Source organism: Zingiber officinale, chromosome 4A (genome assembly GCF_018446385.1).
Source record: "Zingiber officinale cultivar Zhangliang chromosome 4A, Zo_v1.1, whole genome shotgun sequence".
NCBI lineage: Eukaryota > Viridiplantae > Streptophyta > Magnoliopsida > Zingiberales > Zingiberaceae > Zingiber > Zingiber officinale.
In genome coordinates this window covers 95,701,895-95,721,595 of record NC_055992.1, presented here as the reverse complement: position 1 = coordinate 95,721,595, position 19,701 = coordinate 95,701,895, and the positions used below count along the sequence as shown (strand labels likewise).

General features: G+C 36.2%; 2 protein-coding genes across 6 annotated transcripts in view; one reads left to right on the top strand and one right to left on the bottom strand.

Moving 5' to 3' along the window:
• Positions 1-9,929, bottom strand: part of LOC121970253 (methionine--tRNA ligase, chloroplastic/mitochondrial-like) — a 45,784-nt gene extending 35,855 nt beyond the window's left edge. The window contains exons 1-12 of one of the 2 annotated variants that reach the window (XM_042520845.1): positions 9,566-9,929; positions 8,675-8,818; positions 8,399-8,548; positions 7,939-8,106; positions 7,115-7,239; positions 6,768-6,861; positions 6,222-6,320; positions 5,077-5,257; positions 4,896-5,011; positions 4,625-4,780; positions 4,405-4,533; positions 4,152-4,311 (exon numbers count right to left, since the gene is read on the bottom strand). In XM_042520845.1, coding sequence (XP_042376779.1) covers positions 4,153-4,311; positions 4,405-4,533; positions 4,625-4,780; positions 4,896-5,011; positions 5,077-5,257; positions 6,222-6,320; positions 6,768-6,861; positions 7,115-7,239; positions 7,939-8,106; positions 8,399-8,548; positions 8,675-8,818; positions 9,566-9,883 — 1,839 coding nt within the window. In that variant the 5' untranslated portion in view covers positions 9,884-9,929 and the 3' untranslated portion in view covers position 4,152. Of the gene's footprint in view, positions 1-3,982; positions 4,312-4,404; positions 4,534-4,624; positions 4,781-4,895; positions 5,012-5,076; positions 5,258-6,221; positions 6,321-6,767; positions 6,862-7,114; positions 7,240-7,938; positions 8,107-8,398; positions 8,549-8,674; positions 8,819-9,565 lie in introns of those variants that run through there. The other variant, XM_042520844.1, reaches the window with a different exon arrangement.
• On the top strand, positions 63-3,566 carry LOC121970254 (serine/threonine-protein kinase-like protein At3g51990). 4 transcript variants are annotated; one of them, XR_006108879.1, is made up of 3 exons: positions 63-1,929; positions 2,382-2,504; positions 2,879-3,560. XR_006108879.1 is itself a non-coding variant. In XM_042520848.1 (2 exons), exon 1 carries the CDS (start codon positions 310-312, stop codon positions 1,918-1,920), a length of 1,611 nt encoding a protein of 536 aa, XP_042376782.1. In that variant the 5' UTR covers positions 63-309; the 3' UTR covers positions 1,921-1,929; positions 2,385-3,566. The 4 variants fall into 4 exon arrangements, 3 of the variants coding, with proteins under 3 accessions (XP_042376782.1, XP_042376781.1, XP_042376780.1); XM_042520848.1 differs by having other exon boundaries at positions 2,385-3,566; XM_042520847.1 differs by having other exon boundaries at positions 2,370-3,566.
• Positions 9,930-19,701: the final 9,772 nt, after the last annotated feature.

Below are 19,701 nucleotides of genomic sequence, written 5' to 3'. Positions count from 1 at the left end.
AATTATATATATATATATATATATATATGTAAGGGGATGATTTAAGGTCTATGATCCTAAAATCAAATTTCCTCGATTCTTAGATTTTTCAATCGATTATTATAGAGGAAATAATAAGAGAGATTGAAATTCAAGGGGTATGCGTATATGATTTAGTAATTCTAAATCTGAGATACGGTGATTTAGCCGTTTAGGTATTTCGAAACGTTAGGTGATTCGGTAATTTGTGGAATAAAAAATGGAAATGGATCGCTGGCGTCGTGCTGCTGCTGCTTCAACTTTCCCAAGAGAGACAGAGAGAAACACCCGATGGGGTACCTCTCTTGCCGCGCCGACTCCTCGATCGGCACCTGCCGGTCTTTCTCCGCCATCTCCACCGTCATTCCTTCTCAGAAGTCCCAAATTAGGAAAGCTCCGCCGGCACAGCAGATCCCCGATCTCGATTCCGGCGGCAGCTTGACACACGCCCGGGAATTCAACTACCAAGAACTTGAATCTGCCACTGGAAACTTCTCCGACGAAGCTCTCCTAGGGCGTGGAAGCCACGGCGCGGTTTATAAGGCAGTACTCCGAGGTGGTCGTCTCGTCGCGGTCAAGCGCCCCTCCCGCCGCCATTTCCACCTCTCCTCTCCGTCGCCCCCTTCCACCGCCGCTGCTCCCACTCGCGACGAGGTCGAGAACGAGATTGAGATAATGTCCGGAATCCGAAGCCCCCGTATTGTCAACTTAATCGGCTTCACCCCTTCCACCCCGGACCGCAAGGAACGGCTCCTGGTGGTGGAATTCATGCCTAATGGTACGCTCTACGACCTTCTTCACTCTAATCTCCAACCGCCTGGATGGACTCGTCGCCTCCGACTCGCGCTTCAGACGGCCAAAGCCCTTCGTACTCTCCATTCTGTGCAACCTCCGGTCATCCACCGCGACGTCAAGTCGGCGAATGTAATGATCGATCAGAACTTCAATGCTCGGCTCGGGGATTTCGGTCTCGCCCTCCGCGACGAAGATAACGCCGAATTTCCCTTCGCCCGCTCGACCCCTCCCGCAGGCACGCTCGGCTATCTCGACCCTTCATACGTCACTCCGGAGAACGTAAGCACCAAAACAGACGTCTTTAGCTTCGGGATTTTACTTCTGGAGATACTGAGCGGCCGGAAGGCTATTGATGTCGCCTACTCCCCGCCTTCCGTGATGGAGTGGGCCGTCCCTTTGTTGAGAAAAGGGAAGGTGGTGACGCTTTTTGATCCGAGGATCGCACCGCCCAAAGATCCGGTGGCGGGGAAGCAGCTGGCTTCACTTGCCGCCAGCTGCGTAAAGTCCTACAAGGAGATGCGGCCTTCTATGCAGGAGGTGGTGGAGCAGCTCAAGGTGTTGAGCAAGACAGTTTCTTCTAGAGCATGGAATTCTCTCTCGGTTGCCAACTCGTGCTCGGTCGTCGATGTGGAGAAGACCCTTACCAAACGGAATGCTAGTAGTGTGGATAGGGCTGAAACTTTGGGTTCAGGTTCAAGTATTCTTGCAGATAAGGAGTCAATTGCTAAGGCTGAAGATCTTCCTGTTGTTGTAAAGAAACCTCCTGTGATTGTGAATCAATCTCGCTCTTTGCCAACGAGGAACATGCTCTCACAGAAAACGAAGGGAAGTACAAATCTTTTAGAACTCATGGCTCAACCTGATGCAGCACTGGTTAAGCCATTGACACCTTCTGTTAGCCGTAACAATAGTTCGACTATCAGCAGGGCTAGCACCTTGCAAGCAGTTCATGCTTTCCATTTCCATGAGAGTGCTGCAAGTTTTCAGTTGAGGAACCGAACTGTGACAAGTAACAAATTGAAATCATTCTTCTCATGCAATCTATCTATCAATGATATGGATAGGTTGGATGAGAAAGCTCATGATCAAATTACAGATCGCCTTTAACCTCATTAGGTTTGTTACAAACATCATTGTTTGTTGTAGTCTATTTGTATTACTGTTGGATTATCATTTTTTTCTCTAGAGGAAAAAATATTCTTATTTTCCTATGTAACTTGCAATTAGAAATGTCACAGTTGTAGGGATTATTCTTTTGTATCTACATTCTACTTGTCAAACTTTCATTCTTACATATATCTATTTTATTATTTGTTCTACAATTTGTTGATAAATAGCCCTAATTGACCCTCTTCTTAGTTACCTTGATTCAATAGCTATCATTCTGGTGATCTCCCTCTAGTTATTCTATGGCTAGTTTTTGCTATTGTATGCATGGTTTAAAAATCTTCAGTCCTGCTTAGTTACTTCTAATATCACTTCAAGTTTATTACCTTCTGATTCTTTACATATTATCTTCTCATTTATCCTTGAGAAAATAAATAACCATTTTATAGTTTCCATGATAGAAGTATGCTCCTCTATTATGGATTTCCCTAATTCTAGGGGGAGAAAGACCTTTCCAACAAAAGCAATGAAAGTGATTGGTTTAGTGCGCAGATTGAAAGAGTAAGAATCAGATATGTTACCAGGTAATTCTCATGCCATGCTTAAATCAGTGTGCTATAATTATTTTGTCAATTCAGGAGTTGTAACTTCACTGCTTCATTGAAAGGCCCCTACTCAAACCTGAACTTATAGCCTACTTCATTCTGTTTATAAATTAGAACTGAATTGCCTAATAGTCTTTTATATATATATATATATTTTTTAATTTATTGTTATTAGTATCATTTATGTTATATCATTTTATATTTGGAGCACCCCCAAGCATGCAACCTTACCCATTGGTATATCTAGGCATGATTTGTAACTTCTTTTTTGTATGTTTTTATAAATCTGAGAATAGTTTCCTAATGTCCTTATTCAACTTATAATTTTCTATGACTTGATGGCCAACTACTAGAAATCTGGCCAATTGTTCTCTGTTGATTCTCAAGCATAGAGATCCCCAACCCGAGAAAGTTTCCTCAATCTCCTACTCAAGCTGCTTCTGGCAATTAGACAACTTCAAGAACCAAGCAAGAGCTAATATAAATTGGTCAGTCAAAGCTTTTCAAATTTACTTTGATCTCTTATGTGTACTTCTAGAGCCTGGGTCTGTCCTAACCTTTCACGTATGGTGAATCTGGCACATCATATTGGTGATATGTTTGTTCATGAATCCTAGTTTTTGACACTGGTTTAATATTTTTCCTACACTAATCGTCAATTTCAGTTTGCTAGCTCCATTGGAAGATCTCAGACGAGTGTTACTTCTTGAACCGTGTTTAGGATTTTCCTTGTTTATCTTGTGATAAAGTTATGTCACCTTGAGTTTAAGTTGCGGAAACAATCTCGGGGTAAAATTGCATATAATACATCCAATGTGATCCGATATTTTCTCTAGATTCCGTATTGATAGGAGCTGTGAATCATACTGTCCTTTATCTTGATTTCATTCACATCTTTTTCTAAACTACAATGCTTAGGAATTTTGCTCAAGGCATTTTTTTTTGAAGTTTAGAAAGAGGAAAAATAAGTTTGGTGATCAAAATGATTATCTAGTAAGGTGTAATAGTTAAGCGGCAATTTCTTAGACACTCAAGGATCGAGTTATAGATTCGATAAATTAATAAATAAATTTTTTTTAACGAACAATTAACATAAAGATATTGAGCTGATGAACTGTCCACTAGGAATGCTTTCCAATTTATATGGTTAGTAAAAAATTTCTATGGAGCCGACTAGGTTGGATATATAATGCCAGCTTAAAAAATAACTAATGATATAATTTTTTTTGTTTTACCTTCTTAAGGTTAATTATTAAGTCCTTATGATTTTCTTAAAGTGAAAAATCTATTCACTGTTTTATTTCTATCAACTGTTGTTAAATACTGATATTGTTGAAAATTTTTAAAATTCAGAATAAAAATTATTTACTGTTTTTAATTGCCGGCTCATTTTATTTTATTCTATTACTTAATTAAAATATTAAATAAAATACAAAACATTTACTCAAAGGAATTTCATCTTGAAAGCAAATGCAAAATATTGTGAATAACATTACAATATATTATTGCATAAATAGCTTACAATCTAAAAAACATTAAATAGAGTAGAATTTGATCATCAAAAATGCAAAAAAAAAAAAAAATGCCAAAAATAAAACCAGCAAAAGCTGATGAATTGAATCTCACCTCAAGCCTCAACAAGCCCTTGTCGCAAAATCTTCTTATTTTTACCTTCTTTTGAACTACCCTTTTTATCTCCGTCCTGGTTATTTTCCATCTTTGCAAATACTGGCTTTGCTTCTGCCATTACTCGGCCTGCCCTGAGCTCGCCCCATCGAGTATCATCCTGCATCGAATATAATAAAAATAAATAAATCAATCAAAATAAGCATAAACTGAAGAGTGAAAAAAGAAAAGATACCAAGAGCTCAATCCTTACCCAAGTTACAGCTTCAAATTGTTCTTTCGAAAATCCAAGCTGACTGTATATTCTAAAACACAGGCTTGGAGTGACCGGAGATAAAGCAGCCGCGATTATTCTCATTGCCTCCAGTATAATGACAAGGTCCTGTGTCGACGCCCCCACAGAAGAAACACTAATGACTTTATGATCACAACAGTAGATGAGTAATGAATAAGTCTGTCTTAGAAATAGATACCTTTGCGGCCATTTCAGAACTAGCACCTCCTTGCTTAAAACGAGACCACGGAGCATTTTTATCCATGTAAAGATTACCAACATTACCGATTTCTAAGATAGATTCACAAGCTGATGACAATGAAAGGTTTTCATAATGGTACTTTGCCTTCTCCACCTGCACAAGCAAAACTCTTTGTAATTCGACTAAACAATGAATCTCAAATCTTCCATCACTGACAGTTCAGTTGTGTTAAAAATTGTTTCTACACTTTTGGGCGAATGATATTTACCAATTGGCTCACAGAATCCTTAAATGAATTCCCTTCTACAGCAAAAATAGAATCATAAGGCAAAGTTGACTGGCAATTTTTCTTCAATAGTCCAAGAGTACGGTTGAGAAGGTTTCCTGTAAGCATCAATGGAAGTAAACAAACCAAAATCAGAGAAAATAAGATGCCAAAATGGGCATACCGATTGTATTTGCAAGATGTGCATTTACAATGTTGACGAACCGCTCCTCTGAATAATCTCCATCATTACCAAATTCCACTTCCCGCAGGAAGAAGTATCGAACAGCATCTGCTCCAAATTTTTGCACTAGATCCATCGGTTCCAATGTATTTCCTAATGATTTCCCCATCTTCATACCATCCTAAAATTTCAAAATAAAAAGCATTGCCACATGAAATGTAAATGTGTACATGAGATGAATACTCTATTTTTAAGAATTTGGTTCTAAGAGTAAAAGTTGAACAAAATCAGTCTGAGGTAGAGCTGACAAACTATTCAAGTAGATATGCTCATGGCTATGAAATGCGATAAAGACAAATACATAAGCAACATAAAAAATTAATCCATATTCAATGTGCAAGGCCAATGATTTACAAAAGAAGATCAAAAAATAAATGATAGTTACAGTAAATGCAGTGTGCCAAAACAAAATAAAGATACATATAAAGCATATTAGTGGCTAGCTCATCGTTTTATAATGGCAAATGCATCTGCTTGTTGCCCAAACATGTTAAAATAAACATCACAGCAAATATCCAAAAGGTACACAAATTAAACCTTACTACAGAAGATATATATATATATAGTGAGAACTTTATTTGATTTTGTCTTGAATTCAAAGAGAAGGTAGATTATTTTCATATACTGTCATAGATGAAGCTTATCATGCTACAGAAATTAAATGCATCCTTAAGTGTAAGAGAGTGTATTATACAGCTGTAGAGAATAAATAATATCATGAAAATAATTTTTTGACGAATAAAAGCACAAACACAAGTTGAGAACAAAGTATATTATCTAAAATTGACACATCCTTTAGAATCAATGCTCAAAGTCAAATCTTACTTCTCTTATATCCAAAGAACTTTTGATTCATTCATATAACTCTTAAACTTGTGATGATTTTAATTTCAAAAACTATCAAGAGTTTTCGTTGACTGGAGTTTTATATTTAAAACTGTCCTGAGAGTAGGTGGATGGACTACACGAGCACAAGTCCAACACATGTACTTCATGATAAAATATAAACAAGAATCTCATCTGGAAAAAATAGAATAACTAATGTACATATGTAAATGGTTCCCAGTAAAGTTCCCTACAAATACCTTTGTTAAGAATCCATGACCAAATACCATGTTTGGAATACTTAATCCTGCTGATAGTAGCATAGCTGGCCAGTAGACCGCATGGAACCGCAATATATCCTTCAGATGTGCAGCACAAATTAGTTAGATTTTCTTTTGATATACTAAAATCCATCAAATTTAAGAAAATGATAATTCAGCTAAGTCCTAGAAAATGAACTGAAGTTTATAAAAAATGCTTGTTAAATCCCGAATCAATGAAAGAGCAACCCGGTGCACGAAGCTCCCGTCATGTGGGATCACGGGAAGGATCCATTGTACGCAACCTTACCTACTTTTTGCAAAAGGTTGTTTCCAGGATTTGAACCCGTGACCTTTTGGCCACAAAGCAACAACTTTACCGTTGCGCAAGGCTTCCCTTCCAAATCCCGAATCAATGAATATAATAAATTGTTTGTGTTTAAATGAAAAAGTATAGTGGATCGTTGACAAAAATACTAAAACACAAGTTGAATCTTTGATGCAACAGAATTATCCTACAAGAGAATCTGAATCAAACAATTGTACCTTTCCTATCAAGTGCAGCGAAGCAGGCCAACCAGAATTAACAGCTTGTTGTAAGTTTGACTGCTCACTGTCCTCTGATAATGCAGAAATATACCTACATAGCAAATTCAGTGTTGAAGAACTATTTCACTTGACAATGTATGTGATATTGGCCTTTCTACAGAGACGAAATCACACAAGCCATTATAATTATATAAAAATCCAAACAAATCTAAATTACAGCAAGAGGATAAAATCACAAGAACCCCATTGAAATTGTTGCCAATTATCAAGAAGCAAGTACTAGCCATTAGCTGGCATTGATTCATAACCATGACAGCACAATATAAACTGAGGGATAACCTTACCCCAACAGAGCATCAAACCAGACATAAATAGTTTGTGTCTTGTCATTTGGCACAGGTATACCCCACTCTACAGATGAACGGGATATAGAGAAATCTTTTAGTCCATTTGTAATCCAACCTTGCACCTACAAGAGTGCTTTCTTGTGTAAATACCATTACAATCTGTAAGAAATTTGTTGAAGTGAACAATCTACTGAGTGTTAAAGGAGAAAGGGAATACTCTATTGCATTAGTGAATTATTATTACATGTATATATATATATATATAGAACTATAGACATAACCCTAAAACTAAAATGTTAATGTGGAGTAAAGCCACTATATAATTCCCTATTAACCTAATATTTTAACAATAAGATCACAATATAAAGAATGGTTAAGAAGGAATTTCATTAATGAGATCAATATACAATGCTTAGGGTAACCATTCCATGAAACCATCAACACCATCACAGACAACTTTTCTTAAAAATTTGCCAAGTATTCATTGATGGTGGCAATCTTGGTTGTTAAACTCCAACACAATGACTGTACTGCTAAAAGACATGTCTATGAAGCATACTTTCTTGATAACTTATATAAGGCATATTTACCCAATATAAATTGGGTAGAGAGCTTTTCGACAAGGGAATCAACAAGCATAACAAGCCAAAAATAAGTTCTTGCCTTGTGGATTTTAAAACATGATAAAACGGCACCATATCTTTAGATGTCATGGCTGTGAGATGATGGTATTTAGAGCACTAGTGAGTGTGCATCGCATGAATACACTCATTCTTTTCCTGTATAAATAATGAGAACATTGAACAAGCTTGAAGCCTAACCTCATTCAAACGGAAAGAAGGCTTCAGAAAATCAGGGTTAGATGATATATAGTCTTCCAGTGCCTTCTGATATTTTGATAATGCAAAGAAGTAGTTATCTTCCTTCCTCGGAACACAAGGCTTTAGGTGCATTGGGCAACAATTATTCTCAAGCAATTCTTTCTCATCCTGCAAATAACGCCAAACATTAGCAGAAAGAATGGAACAATACGATATAAAAGAATGAAATTAAGGGAAACTAATGGACAGAATGCTAAGGTAGACAATTTTTGTAAAAAATAGCATTGAACAGTGTTTAAACTTATAATGATAGTAAAATCAGTTTTGTTCTCCTTACTGCAAGAAGCCTTAAGGTATACACTTTACTATAAGCATAAAAACACTATAACATGTCAATACGTATGTCATTCACCAACTAAGAGAGTAATAACACTTTTGCAGCTAAGCAGTGAAATTGAACCTTGTACTCTTCGCAGTTCACACAGTAAAGCCCTTCATAATCAGCTCTATATATGTCACCATTGTTAAGCACTCTGGAATAAAACTCTTTGACTATTGCTTCATGCTTCTGATCAGTAGTACGTATGAATTTGTCATATGAAATATCAAGCTGCAAAAGATCAAGCAAGATGGAGGATAGAATCTTATTTATTGCCAATATTGAAAAACTATTAAACTCATCATTGAGGGATGCAAATTGACTTAAATAAGCATTACATATCGGGTTGATAATTACCTCTTTCCATAGAATCTTGTAAGACTGTGAAATAGTATCACAGTGTTCACTAGGGCTACTTCCACTAGCTTCTGCAGCAGCAGCAATTTTCTCTCCATGCTCATCTGTCCCTGTGATGAATACAACTCTCTTACCTAGCAGCCTCTGAGAATAAGAAAGAAGTAATAGAACCTTCATAAATCTGAAATGAATAATAGTTCACAAGAAATAACTTCCAAGAGGTGTGATCAACTGATCATGTTGATTGTTTGATACATAGGGCAACAACAATAATCATCAAGGACTCCAATGCTTCCCCCATCTTTTTAAGAAACGCCACAAGATGTTTGAACCCGCACATGTTATCACCTCATGTATTAACTATGTTCATATGTTTTGTCTTTGTTCTCTGTTTTTTCTTAGAAGGGAGGAATTAGAAGAGAAAAGAAAATAAAATTCATGAGAGACCAAAATGAAAAGAAATTAGATTATATATATTCTGCCTATTCCCACCCATTTTGTTCACTTGGACAAGCTTAAATAATGCCACTTAGAGTCATAATTTTTTCCTCAATTCCAATCAGATTCGTGCTTAATTATAAAAATGAGAGAATTTGGATGTAATTAAATTCCTCCCTCCTCTTGTTTTCCTTTCCCTTCCAAGCAATTAAAAGAATTTGACATCTTTATTTTTTCATACATTTCCTTTCCCTCCTACTTCTGGCACAGTAATCACATCATTAAGTGGATACCAACTGCAGATTACTAGTATTGTATTAAATTAAATAATAATAACCCATTTTTCAATTGAGCATCTTGATGCCATTAAGTAATGGGGTATTCTATGGGGCACACAATATCAGACTAAGAAAACGATTGAGAGCGAAAATGTGAAAGACATATTTAAGAAACCTGAAATCTAGCAATGGCATCAGCAGCTATGGTAGTATAGGCGCTTCCCATATGAGGCGGCGCGTTGACGTAGTAAAGAGGAGTGGTGAGAACAAAAGTTTCCTCCTTTCCGCTAGTCTTGACTTCTCCAGACACAACCTCGCTCTGCGGACGACTGTAGCAGCGAACGGAAGTCGATACGAGGGACGAGGGGCACCGGCAGACGAGGAAAGGGAATGAAGAAGCGAGTCTCTTGGCCCGGAATCTCATAGAGGATGAAATCGGCGCAACGGCAGCGATTCCAGTTTGGGACCAGAGGAGAGCACGGCCGGCGGCCATGGCGAGAGAGGGGACGAGTTCAGTGTCGACCTCGCCGAAGGCCCGCAGCTCTAATTAATAAATTGCAGAAAAAAAAAAGATAAGGTAAGCCCTCGGGTTACGGGTTCGGATTTAGGTTGCCTTAGATTTACGTGATAGGATCCGATCCGTCTTATCCCTCCGTCATTGCCACTGGATGGAAAAGACTGTTCCCTGTTTGACGCAACACAGAGATCACTCTCCGACCGCTTGTTCTGCATCGAACGCAATGCAAAGGATTAATCGAAACCCCATATGATCGGCCTAGACTTTTGTACACAGAATTTCTGTGCATTTGACCATTGTTGGATGTAGGTGTTGGAATTGGTCTTATTGATTTGAAAAATTAGAGCAAATCGTAACTTCTATATCCGTCAAATCCACTATATCCGTGCCTATTATTGATCTTTGTCGTTGTCCTCCATAGGCAATGCCTACAGTGAAACCTTCGCTTGCACATTGACAATCGAACAATCAACTCCTCGCCTTCTCTGCCTCTCTGGAGTTCTCTGACTGTGGGTTACCATTGGCTTAGAAGGCACAGGACTCCTCTACATGCCATCAAGCCATCGACCAACATCTAGATTCAGCCTCGGCATCTATTTTTATGCCTAAAGGTCTGATGACTTGGATTTGACAGTTGTGTCTTCATCCACATCACATCAAACATTGAGAGACCAAACAATTGGAAGTATTTACTCCACACACAAATCTATTTCTGTAATTTATCAAAAATATATATATATTTAGATTTTTAAATTTAACAAAAGCGTACGCTATTTTATTATTTTATCAAAGAGTACAATTTTTTTTTTTATAGTACTTTTTTCCATTCTACCTTTATGATAAATTTGATTATTTTTTTTTATTTTTTCTATCATTTCTTTCTTCTTTTTTTTCTCTTTCTTCCTATGCATGTAATATTTATTTTCTTTTTTCTTGTCTTTTTTCTTTCTTCTCTTTTGCATGCTGATTCTTTTAAAAATATTTTAACACCCTCGAGGAGGTCAAAATCCAGTCCTAGAGAACTTCTATTGCATCAATTTCAATTTCTGTGGATTTTTGAAGTTGCAAAGAGTTCAAATATATTATCCATTGTTTATTTCGACTTTGTAGAGGAGTTGAAATATAATAAGAAAGAATCATCAAAATTTTCCACAATGGGCCTGATATGGAATCATATCAGGCCCAACGTGGAGAATTATGACGATTCTTTCTTATTATATTTTAACACACTCGAGAAGTCGAAATAAACAATGGATAGCATATTTGAATTTCTTGTAATCTCAGAAATCCACAAGAACTGAAATAGATGCAATCGGAGATCTCTAAGTCCATCAGTGGGTTCCGATCAAAACACCTAGAAATCTCAGACTGCATCCATTTTAGTTCCTGTGGATTTCTGAGTTGTAAGGAGTTCAAATATGTTATCCATTGTTTATTTTGACTTCTCGGCACTGTTAAAATATAGTATGGAAGAATCATCAAAAATCTCGACGTTGGGCCTGATTTGTATCATATCAGAACCAACGTGAGCTTGATATGATTTTATATCAGGCCCAACGTAAATAATTTTGACGATTCTTCACATTTTAACTCCTCTGATAAGCCAAAATAAATAATGGATAATATTTTTAAACTTTTTACAACCCAAAAAATCCACAGGAATTGAAATGAATGTACTTGGAGCTCTCAATCTACTAATAGACCTAGAGAGTTCCGATTGCACTCATTTCAATTCCTGTGGACTGGGTTGTTAAAGGCGCGCCTGAGGCGCCAAGCGCAAAAGGCACTAGGGAAACCGCCTTCTCCCACGTGAGGCGGGCGTCGTTCATCAAGCGCCGCCTGGGCGCGCCTAAGGCGCCTTCTCACCTCAACTGAGGCGCGATCGTGAACGTGAACTATTTCTGGATTTTTAACCCCAAAAAATCATTTCAAATCAATTTGGTTGGGAATTAGGGCATGAAGAAGAAAAGGATAAAAGGGAAGAAGAAAAGAATGCAGCAAGAAGAAGAAGAAACCTGAATTTGAAGAAGAGTCACACCATCATCGTCTCCCAGGTATTTCGTTTCGTCGCCGTCGCCTAGGTATTTCGTTTCGTCGCCACCGCCGTCGTTGAGTCGCGCATCACCCAAGTATGAGTTTTTTCTTTTGTTTTTTTTTGTTTTTCTATTCTTCACAAGAAATCTTCTTCTCTTCTTCTGTTATTGCTTTTCTTTTTCTTTTTTTCTCTTCTTTGTTTTCACTGTTCAATTTTTCTTTGTTTCTTCATTTTCTTTTCTTCTCTGTATTCTGGTATATTCTTTTCTTCATCTTTTTCTTTGTTTTTTCTTCTTTATTGAGTTGTTGGTTTGTGTTCGTGCTACTGTCCGGTTTTGTTTGTTTGTTTTTTTTCATTTTTGCAGATTGTGTTGCTGCTGGTTTGCTGGTTGTTGTTCGGTTTTACTGACTATTGTCCGGTTTTTCTTTTTCTTTGTCGTGTTTTTTCATATTTTTTCTATTTTTCTTTGTCCGATTTTTGCATATTGTGTTGTTGCCAGTTTCTTTTCTACTGCTGAATGCTGGTACCAATATTCGATTCTGCCAAATTTTGTCCGATGTTTAGTGTTTTGACACCTATATCTCATTAGCCTTATATTCCTACTTCATCATATGATTTGATGTATTTGATAGATAGATCCATAGTTGTACCTTTAACCTTATTCCTCACTTTGTAATATGATATTGATAACTAGATCTATATCCCCTTTGTCATCAAGTCTCACTTCGGAATACAATGCACTTGATAGCGAGATTAATATCTGATAGTTGAACTTGAACATGGGTGACATAGATAATAGATTGCATTATTCCATTATGCACACAAAATTCAAGGTCAATCATGTTAGTTGCCCTTTTGATTAGCCTTAATCAATATGTTTAATATTTGACAGTGCATTTAGGCTAAAAGGTTTCGGACTAATGGTTTGCTTTTATATTTGTAAGCGCCTGGTACAGTGCTTTTCTTTTGCTGGTACAATACTTTTCCATTAAAGTGCTTTTTTATTTTGTTTTTTATTTTTCAGACTATTTTCTTGTTCAATTATCATGGAAGGTAGTAGTGATACTCCAACATATATATCAAAAGATCTGGGATGGAATTGTTTTCAAAGAGTTAATCCGGATAACAAAAATGATTTGATTTGTAATTTTTGTCAAAAAGTTACAAAAGGGGGTATCTATCGTGCAAAACAACATCTTGTTGGGGGGTTTCGAAATACTACGACTTGCAAAAAATGTCTGCTTCATGTACGTGAAGAAATTAAAATTTTCATAGAGAAAAAGACGGAGAAAAGTAATCTTTCTATACTTGCGACATTGAACTTTGAGGATGTAGACCCTCTTGGTGATGATATTGATATGGATGATATTGGAGCTAAAGTTGTGCCCTCTTGGTGATGATATTGATATGAATGATAATTGGAGCTAAAGTCGTGCCGCTTATAAGTACAAGTATAAGTTCTAGATCAGTGAATATACAAAAAAAAAGGCCAAGAAAAATAGGTCCAATGGATACGTATTTTGCTCCTAATGTGCAAAAAAATGTTGAAAATAGAAAGGGTAAAAAAAGACAAACTACGATAAATGAGGTATATAAGAAAGAATTGAGCGAGAAGGCTTGTATGGTCATAACTGAGTGGATGTATATGTGGCAATTCCTTTAATGACGTTAACTATTCAAGCTTCAAAAGAATGTTGGACTTGGTTGGCCAATATGGTATAAGTCTAAAAGGACCTAGTTATCATGAGGTGCGGGTTCCTTTTCTAAAAAAGGTTGTTGATAGTGTGATAAATGATTACATTAAGTCGTGTGAAACAGAATGGGCCAAGCATGGTTGTAGTTTGATGGTAGATGGGTGGACAGACAAAAAGCAGAGGACATTGATTAATTTTTTAATGAATTCTCCTAAAGGTTCAGTTTTCATCGAATCGGTTGATGCTTCTAATTATGCAAAAACTGAAGAGAAAATATTTCGGTTGCTTGATCGATTTGTGGAGCGTGTAGGAGAAGTAAATGTTGTTCAAGTTGTTACGGATAGTGCATGTAACAATGTGCTTGCTAGTAAGAATCTATTTAATTCTTTCTTATCAATATGTTTTTTCTTATATATGTTAAACTTATCTACTTTTCTAACTTTTTTTTGTAGGAAAATTATTATAAGCAAAAAGGTCACACTTATATTGGATTCCTTGTGTTGGTCACTGCGTCAACTTGATCTTAGAAGATATTGGGGAATTGCCTAATTTTAAAGCAACATTGAAGAAGACAATGAGTGTGAATGCTTACATTTATGTTCACCCCGACATGATAAATATGTTGAGGCAATTCATAAGATAAAAAGAGCTTTGTCGGGCGGGTGTCACAAGATTTGCTACCGCTTTTCTCACTCTTAAAAGGATGTACCTACAAAAGTAAAATTTAATAAAAATGTTCATTTCAAAGGATTGGGCAGAGAGTAAATGGGAAAAAGAAGCGGCGGGGAAGAAGGTAGCTAAAATCATCGTGACACTTATATTTTGGAGTAGTATTGTGCATATTTTAAAGATATATGATGACCCTTTAGTCCATGTTCTGAGACAAGTTGATGGCGAAAGAAAATCTGCAATGAGCTATATTTATGAGGCTATGGATAGGGCAAAATAAACAATTATGAAGGCCTTTAAGGAGAAAGAAGAGAAATACAGAGAAGTGTTTGAGATCATTGATACGAGATGGGAATGTCAACTTCATTGGCCTCTACATACTGCAGGACATTATTTGAATCCAGAATATTTTTATTCATACATAGATTCAAATATCTGTGGAGAAGTGATGAATGATTTGTATGAAACTATGAAGAGATTGGTTTCAAGTACCACCGAGTAAGATAAAATCACTACCCAACTCTCTATATATCGAAAGGCAGAAGGGCTATTTAGGAGGAATGTGTCACTTAGACATAGAAGAGCATTGTCTCCAACAGAATGGTAGGAATGTTACGGAGCAAATACCCCAGAATTGCAAAAGTTTGTTATTAAAGTTCTTAGCCTCACTTATAGTACTTCTGGCTGTGGGCGCAATTGGAGTGTATTTGAACAGGTATGTAATAAATATAAATGTATAATACTATTAGTATGTTACTTTTATAAGTAAAAAAATATTCTTTGCTATTTTATTATACTTATTGTGATTTTTGACATTTTATAGATTCACAATAAAAAAAAGGAATAGGCTAGCTTAGTAGCGTTTAAATGATTTGGTATTTGTGAAATACAATCGTACCTTAAAATTTCAGTATGATGCACGTGATAAGATTGCCCTCATCTCTTTGACAGATATTGATGATAGTAATGAATGGTTGATGGGTAGAATGAATGGAGAAAGTGATAATGAAGGAGATGAGATGATTTTTGAAGGTGATAACTTGATATGGGATGTCGTTGCTAGGGCCAGTGGAGTTGAAGAGCCTAAATATTGTACTAGAGGAAAAACATTGCATCTATGACCTCTAGTTCACATGCTAGGCCTAAACAAGTCTAGAAGACAAATATATCTTCCTCTATGAGACACTCATCTCTAAGACTTAGAGACGAAGAAGAAGAAAAAATTGAATTTGAAGAAGATGAAGATAAAGAAGAAGAAGAAGAATACAATAAGGATGATCTTGAGCTTGATTAATTTGACTTATTATACTTGTTTTGATGAATTTTGTTAGTTTAAATTAGAAAGTTGAAACTTGAAAGTTTGAAACTTTTATTAATTTTATCATAGTGTTGTTTTGCATGTCATATTTGATATTTGTGTGCGTGGAATATTAATAATTATCATATTTAACATATTATGTCAGTGTGTTAGTAGTAATCAACCTCATGTTCAAGAGGCGCAACGCGCCTCGGGCTCTAGGAGCCCTTTGCATCTCGGTGCGCCTCACGCCTCTAACAACACAACCTGTGAATTTCTGGGGTTGCAAGGTATTCGAATATAATATTCATTGTTTATTTCGACTTTGCAGAGGTGTTAAAATGAAATGAGAAAGAATCGTCAAGATTCTTCACATTGAGCCTGATAGCATTCCATATTAGGCCCAACGTGGAGAATTTTGACGATTTTTTTTTTATTATATTTTAACATCCTCAAAAAGTTGAAATAAACAATGAATGGTCAAAATACACTAATGGATTTAAAGGGTTTCCGATTACATTTATTTCAATTCCTTTGGATTTCTGGAGTTGCAAGGAGTTTAAATATATTATCCATTATTTATTTTGACTTCTTGGGATGCTAAAATGTTTTTAAAAGAATCGGCGTGTAAAAGAAAGAAACGACAAAAGAGGAGAGGAAAGAGAATAGATGTTGCATGCATAGGAAGAAAGAAAAGAGAGAGAGAAATGATAGAGAATAAAAAGAAAATAGTCAAATTTATTAAAGGGTAGAATGGAAAAAGTAATATAAAAAGATACATCTTTTAGTAAATAACAAAATAAGCAGAAAAATGATTTCATGTGATTTATTGATGTGAACAGTGAAAATGTACTATTCGTCTCTGATTAAGTATGTTGCAACTGGCAATTATCTAATTATTTATGCTTTTATCTAATTAGATATGATTGCTGCACCAGATTCTAGAAATTTCAACTTCGGAGACCGAAAAGCATGGTCATGCTAAATGTCACTCTATGGCTACTGGAGCATCCACGATGGGATATTTGGAGGGTATTTTTTTTCAAATATCTCCAAATCTCGACTACTAGATAGACCCGACCCCGGGCCGGGTCTAGCCCGGACCCGGGCCGGGTCTAGCCCGGACCCGGCACGGGCCCGTAACCAAGTCAACGGGCCGGTTGCCCGTTGACCCGGTTCACCGGGTCGAACCGGAACCGGCCTGGCAAGTTGCCGGGCCGGTTCCGGTTCATTGGGTGTAAAAACCGGTGGGTTGAACCGGCGGTTCAGCCGTAATTTTTTTTTTTTTTTTTAAACGGCTTGAACCGCCGGTTAACCGGCGGTTCATAGCCGTTGGAACCGCCGGTTAACCGGCGGTTTGTAGCCGTTGGGAGGGTTTTTTAAGTATTTTTTTCAACGGTTAGGATCATTTGACCATTTTTTGATCAATGGCTATGATTTAGTGTTCGTTACTATCAAAACTCTATAAATAGAGAGCTCATTTCATCATTTTTCACACACATCTTCTCTACTCTTAATCTCATTTTTGTATTCTCTAATCTCTACACGCTTTCGTTTTCAATTTTCAATTACAATGGAAGGAGGCCGCGGAGGTGCATCATCTCGAGCTCGGAAGGGAAAGTAAATAATGAATCCGCGGGAGGAGGACCCCAACCCCAACATTCAATCCACCGATGATGAGATCGAGCATCTTCCTAATCCGACACCCGAAACATAAGGAAGTACCGATGCAATTACTTCTAAGGTTCGGGAACTTCCTCCTCTAAAGTCTTCTATTTTTACTAAACATTTTGAGAAGGTCACTCTTCCATCGGGAGAAATGCGTGCAAAATGTAAGCACTGCAATGCTTCCTACAAATTCCAAGCCGGCGACGGCTATGGGTCGTTGAAACGACATGTAGAAACGAAGCACTCGACGGAATAAGCACTCGACGGAATATGGACTCGACCGTTCTCAAACACAATTATCAAGATTTTCTTCAACTAGCGGTAATACCGATTCCGGTTTATTTTCATATTCGGATAATGAATTAAGAGAATCATTAGCTAAATTTGTTTCCGTAGAACATCTTTCTTTTAGTTTTGGATCTAAATGCACATTTGAAGATTTTTGTAAAGAATCTCTTAATCCATGTGCTAAACGTGTTCCTAGGACTACACTTACTCCTACAATTAAAAAATTAGTAAAACAAGGAAAAAAGAATTTAGTAAATTAGATAATAAAGTTTCTTTATGTTCCGATATTTGGAGTGATCATTGGCAAACACATTCATATATGGGTGTGATTTGCCATTGGATCGATAACTCTTGGAACCTCCAAAAAAGATTATTAGCTTATAGAGTTTTTGATGAATCACATAATGCTCATAATATCGCACAATTATTATGTTTAATTTTAGAAGAATATGGTTTAACTCATAAAATATTTTCAATATCATTAGATAATGCTAGTTCTAATACCGCTTGTATAGATGATTTAAAATTTGTTTGTCAACCTATTATTGGAGGTTTATTTTTTCATATTCGTTGTGTATACCATGTTTTAAATTTATGTGTTCAAGATGGTTTAAAAATTTTAGAAAGTTATATTAAACCAATTAGAATTGCAATTTCTTATTTATGGTCTCATCCATCTATAATGAAACAATTGGGTAGGTTTTGTAAAATTAATGAAATGAGACCTAAAAAATTTCCACGTGATGTACCAACACGTTGGAATTCAACATACCAATTATTACAAGATTCATTTCAATATAAAGAATTATTATGTTCATTTTTTTGCACAAAACACTAATACTAATATATATTTATTTTCACAATAATGGAATATTTGTAGTAGTATTTGTGAAATTTTAAAAGTATTTAATGATGCAACCGAACAATTTTCCGGTGTTTATTATCCCACTGCTCAATTAGTTTCAGAAAATTTTTCTAATATAGTATTAGTTTTAAATAAACATATTAATAATGAATCTTTATCTCCTTGCATCTTAGCTATGAAAACTAAATGGGAAAAATATTTTTATTTAATTCCTGAAATTTATTTAATTGCATTTGTTTTAGATCCTAGATTTAAATTAGAAGTTTTACAAGAAATGTTAACTTTATATTATGATGCTTTAATTCCAATTAAAAATTCTTCTTCCCCTGATCCCGCTAATATTATATATAATGTTAGAATTTATTTATATGATATTTATAATCAATATTATGCAAAATATGGAACACAAATTAATATTTCTGAAATTCAACAAACTACTAGTAGTAATTTAAAACTTACAAAAACACAACTCTTATTAAAAGAACGGACAAAACGTCCACGGGGATCCTCAAGTTCCACACAGGAACTTGAAAATTATTTTGATTTTAATGAAGCAGATAGCAAAACTTCGATATCTTAAAGTGGTGGTCACAGAAGGCTCAAAGCTTTCCTTCCTCTCCGTGATCGCAAAGAAATTTTAGCTTGACGTTCAGTGCCGGCGGTAACATATTAGATGAACGACGATCAACTTTGTCTCCCGACTCATTGGAAGCCCAAGCATTACTGGACGATTGGACCAGAGCGGAGAAAAGAATCCAAGGAATGCAACTTTCAGATGACGAAGTTGAAGATTTTGATACTGAAGGAACAAATACGACAGGAACAGAAAATGGAAGTGAATGAAAATGTAAAAGGATAAAAATGTAAAAGAACTACGTGGGCTTTGATTCCCGTAAAGGGATACGTAGGCAACTTAAATAAGTGCAAGCCCTTTTTTTAATAAATTTTAATTTCTAATTTTTAATGTTTAATGTTTAATTTTAATTTTTAATTTTTCTTAACATATTAATCTTGAACCGTGACGAACCGTGAACCGGCGGTTCTGAACCGTGAACCGTAGCTGTCTTGGGCGGTTAAGGTTAATGGCCGACCTGCCTGGAATCGTCGAACCGGCGGTTCCGAACCGTCGAACCGGCGGTTCCGAACCGTCGAACCGACGATTCCGAACCGTCGAACCGTCGGTTCCGAACCGTGATCAGGTCTACTACTAGAAGGGGTGGAGATTGGGATAAATCACGTAAAAAGTTTGCTTGGTAATTTCTATTTTTTAAAATAAAA

Excerpts from the sequence above, each read along its gene's own strand:
- LOC121970254 (XM_042520848.1), top strand. The coding sequence starts at position 310 with ATGGGGTACCTCTCTTGCCGCGCCGACTCCTCGATCGGCACCTGCCGG.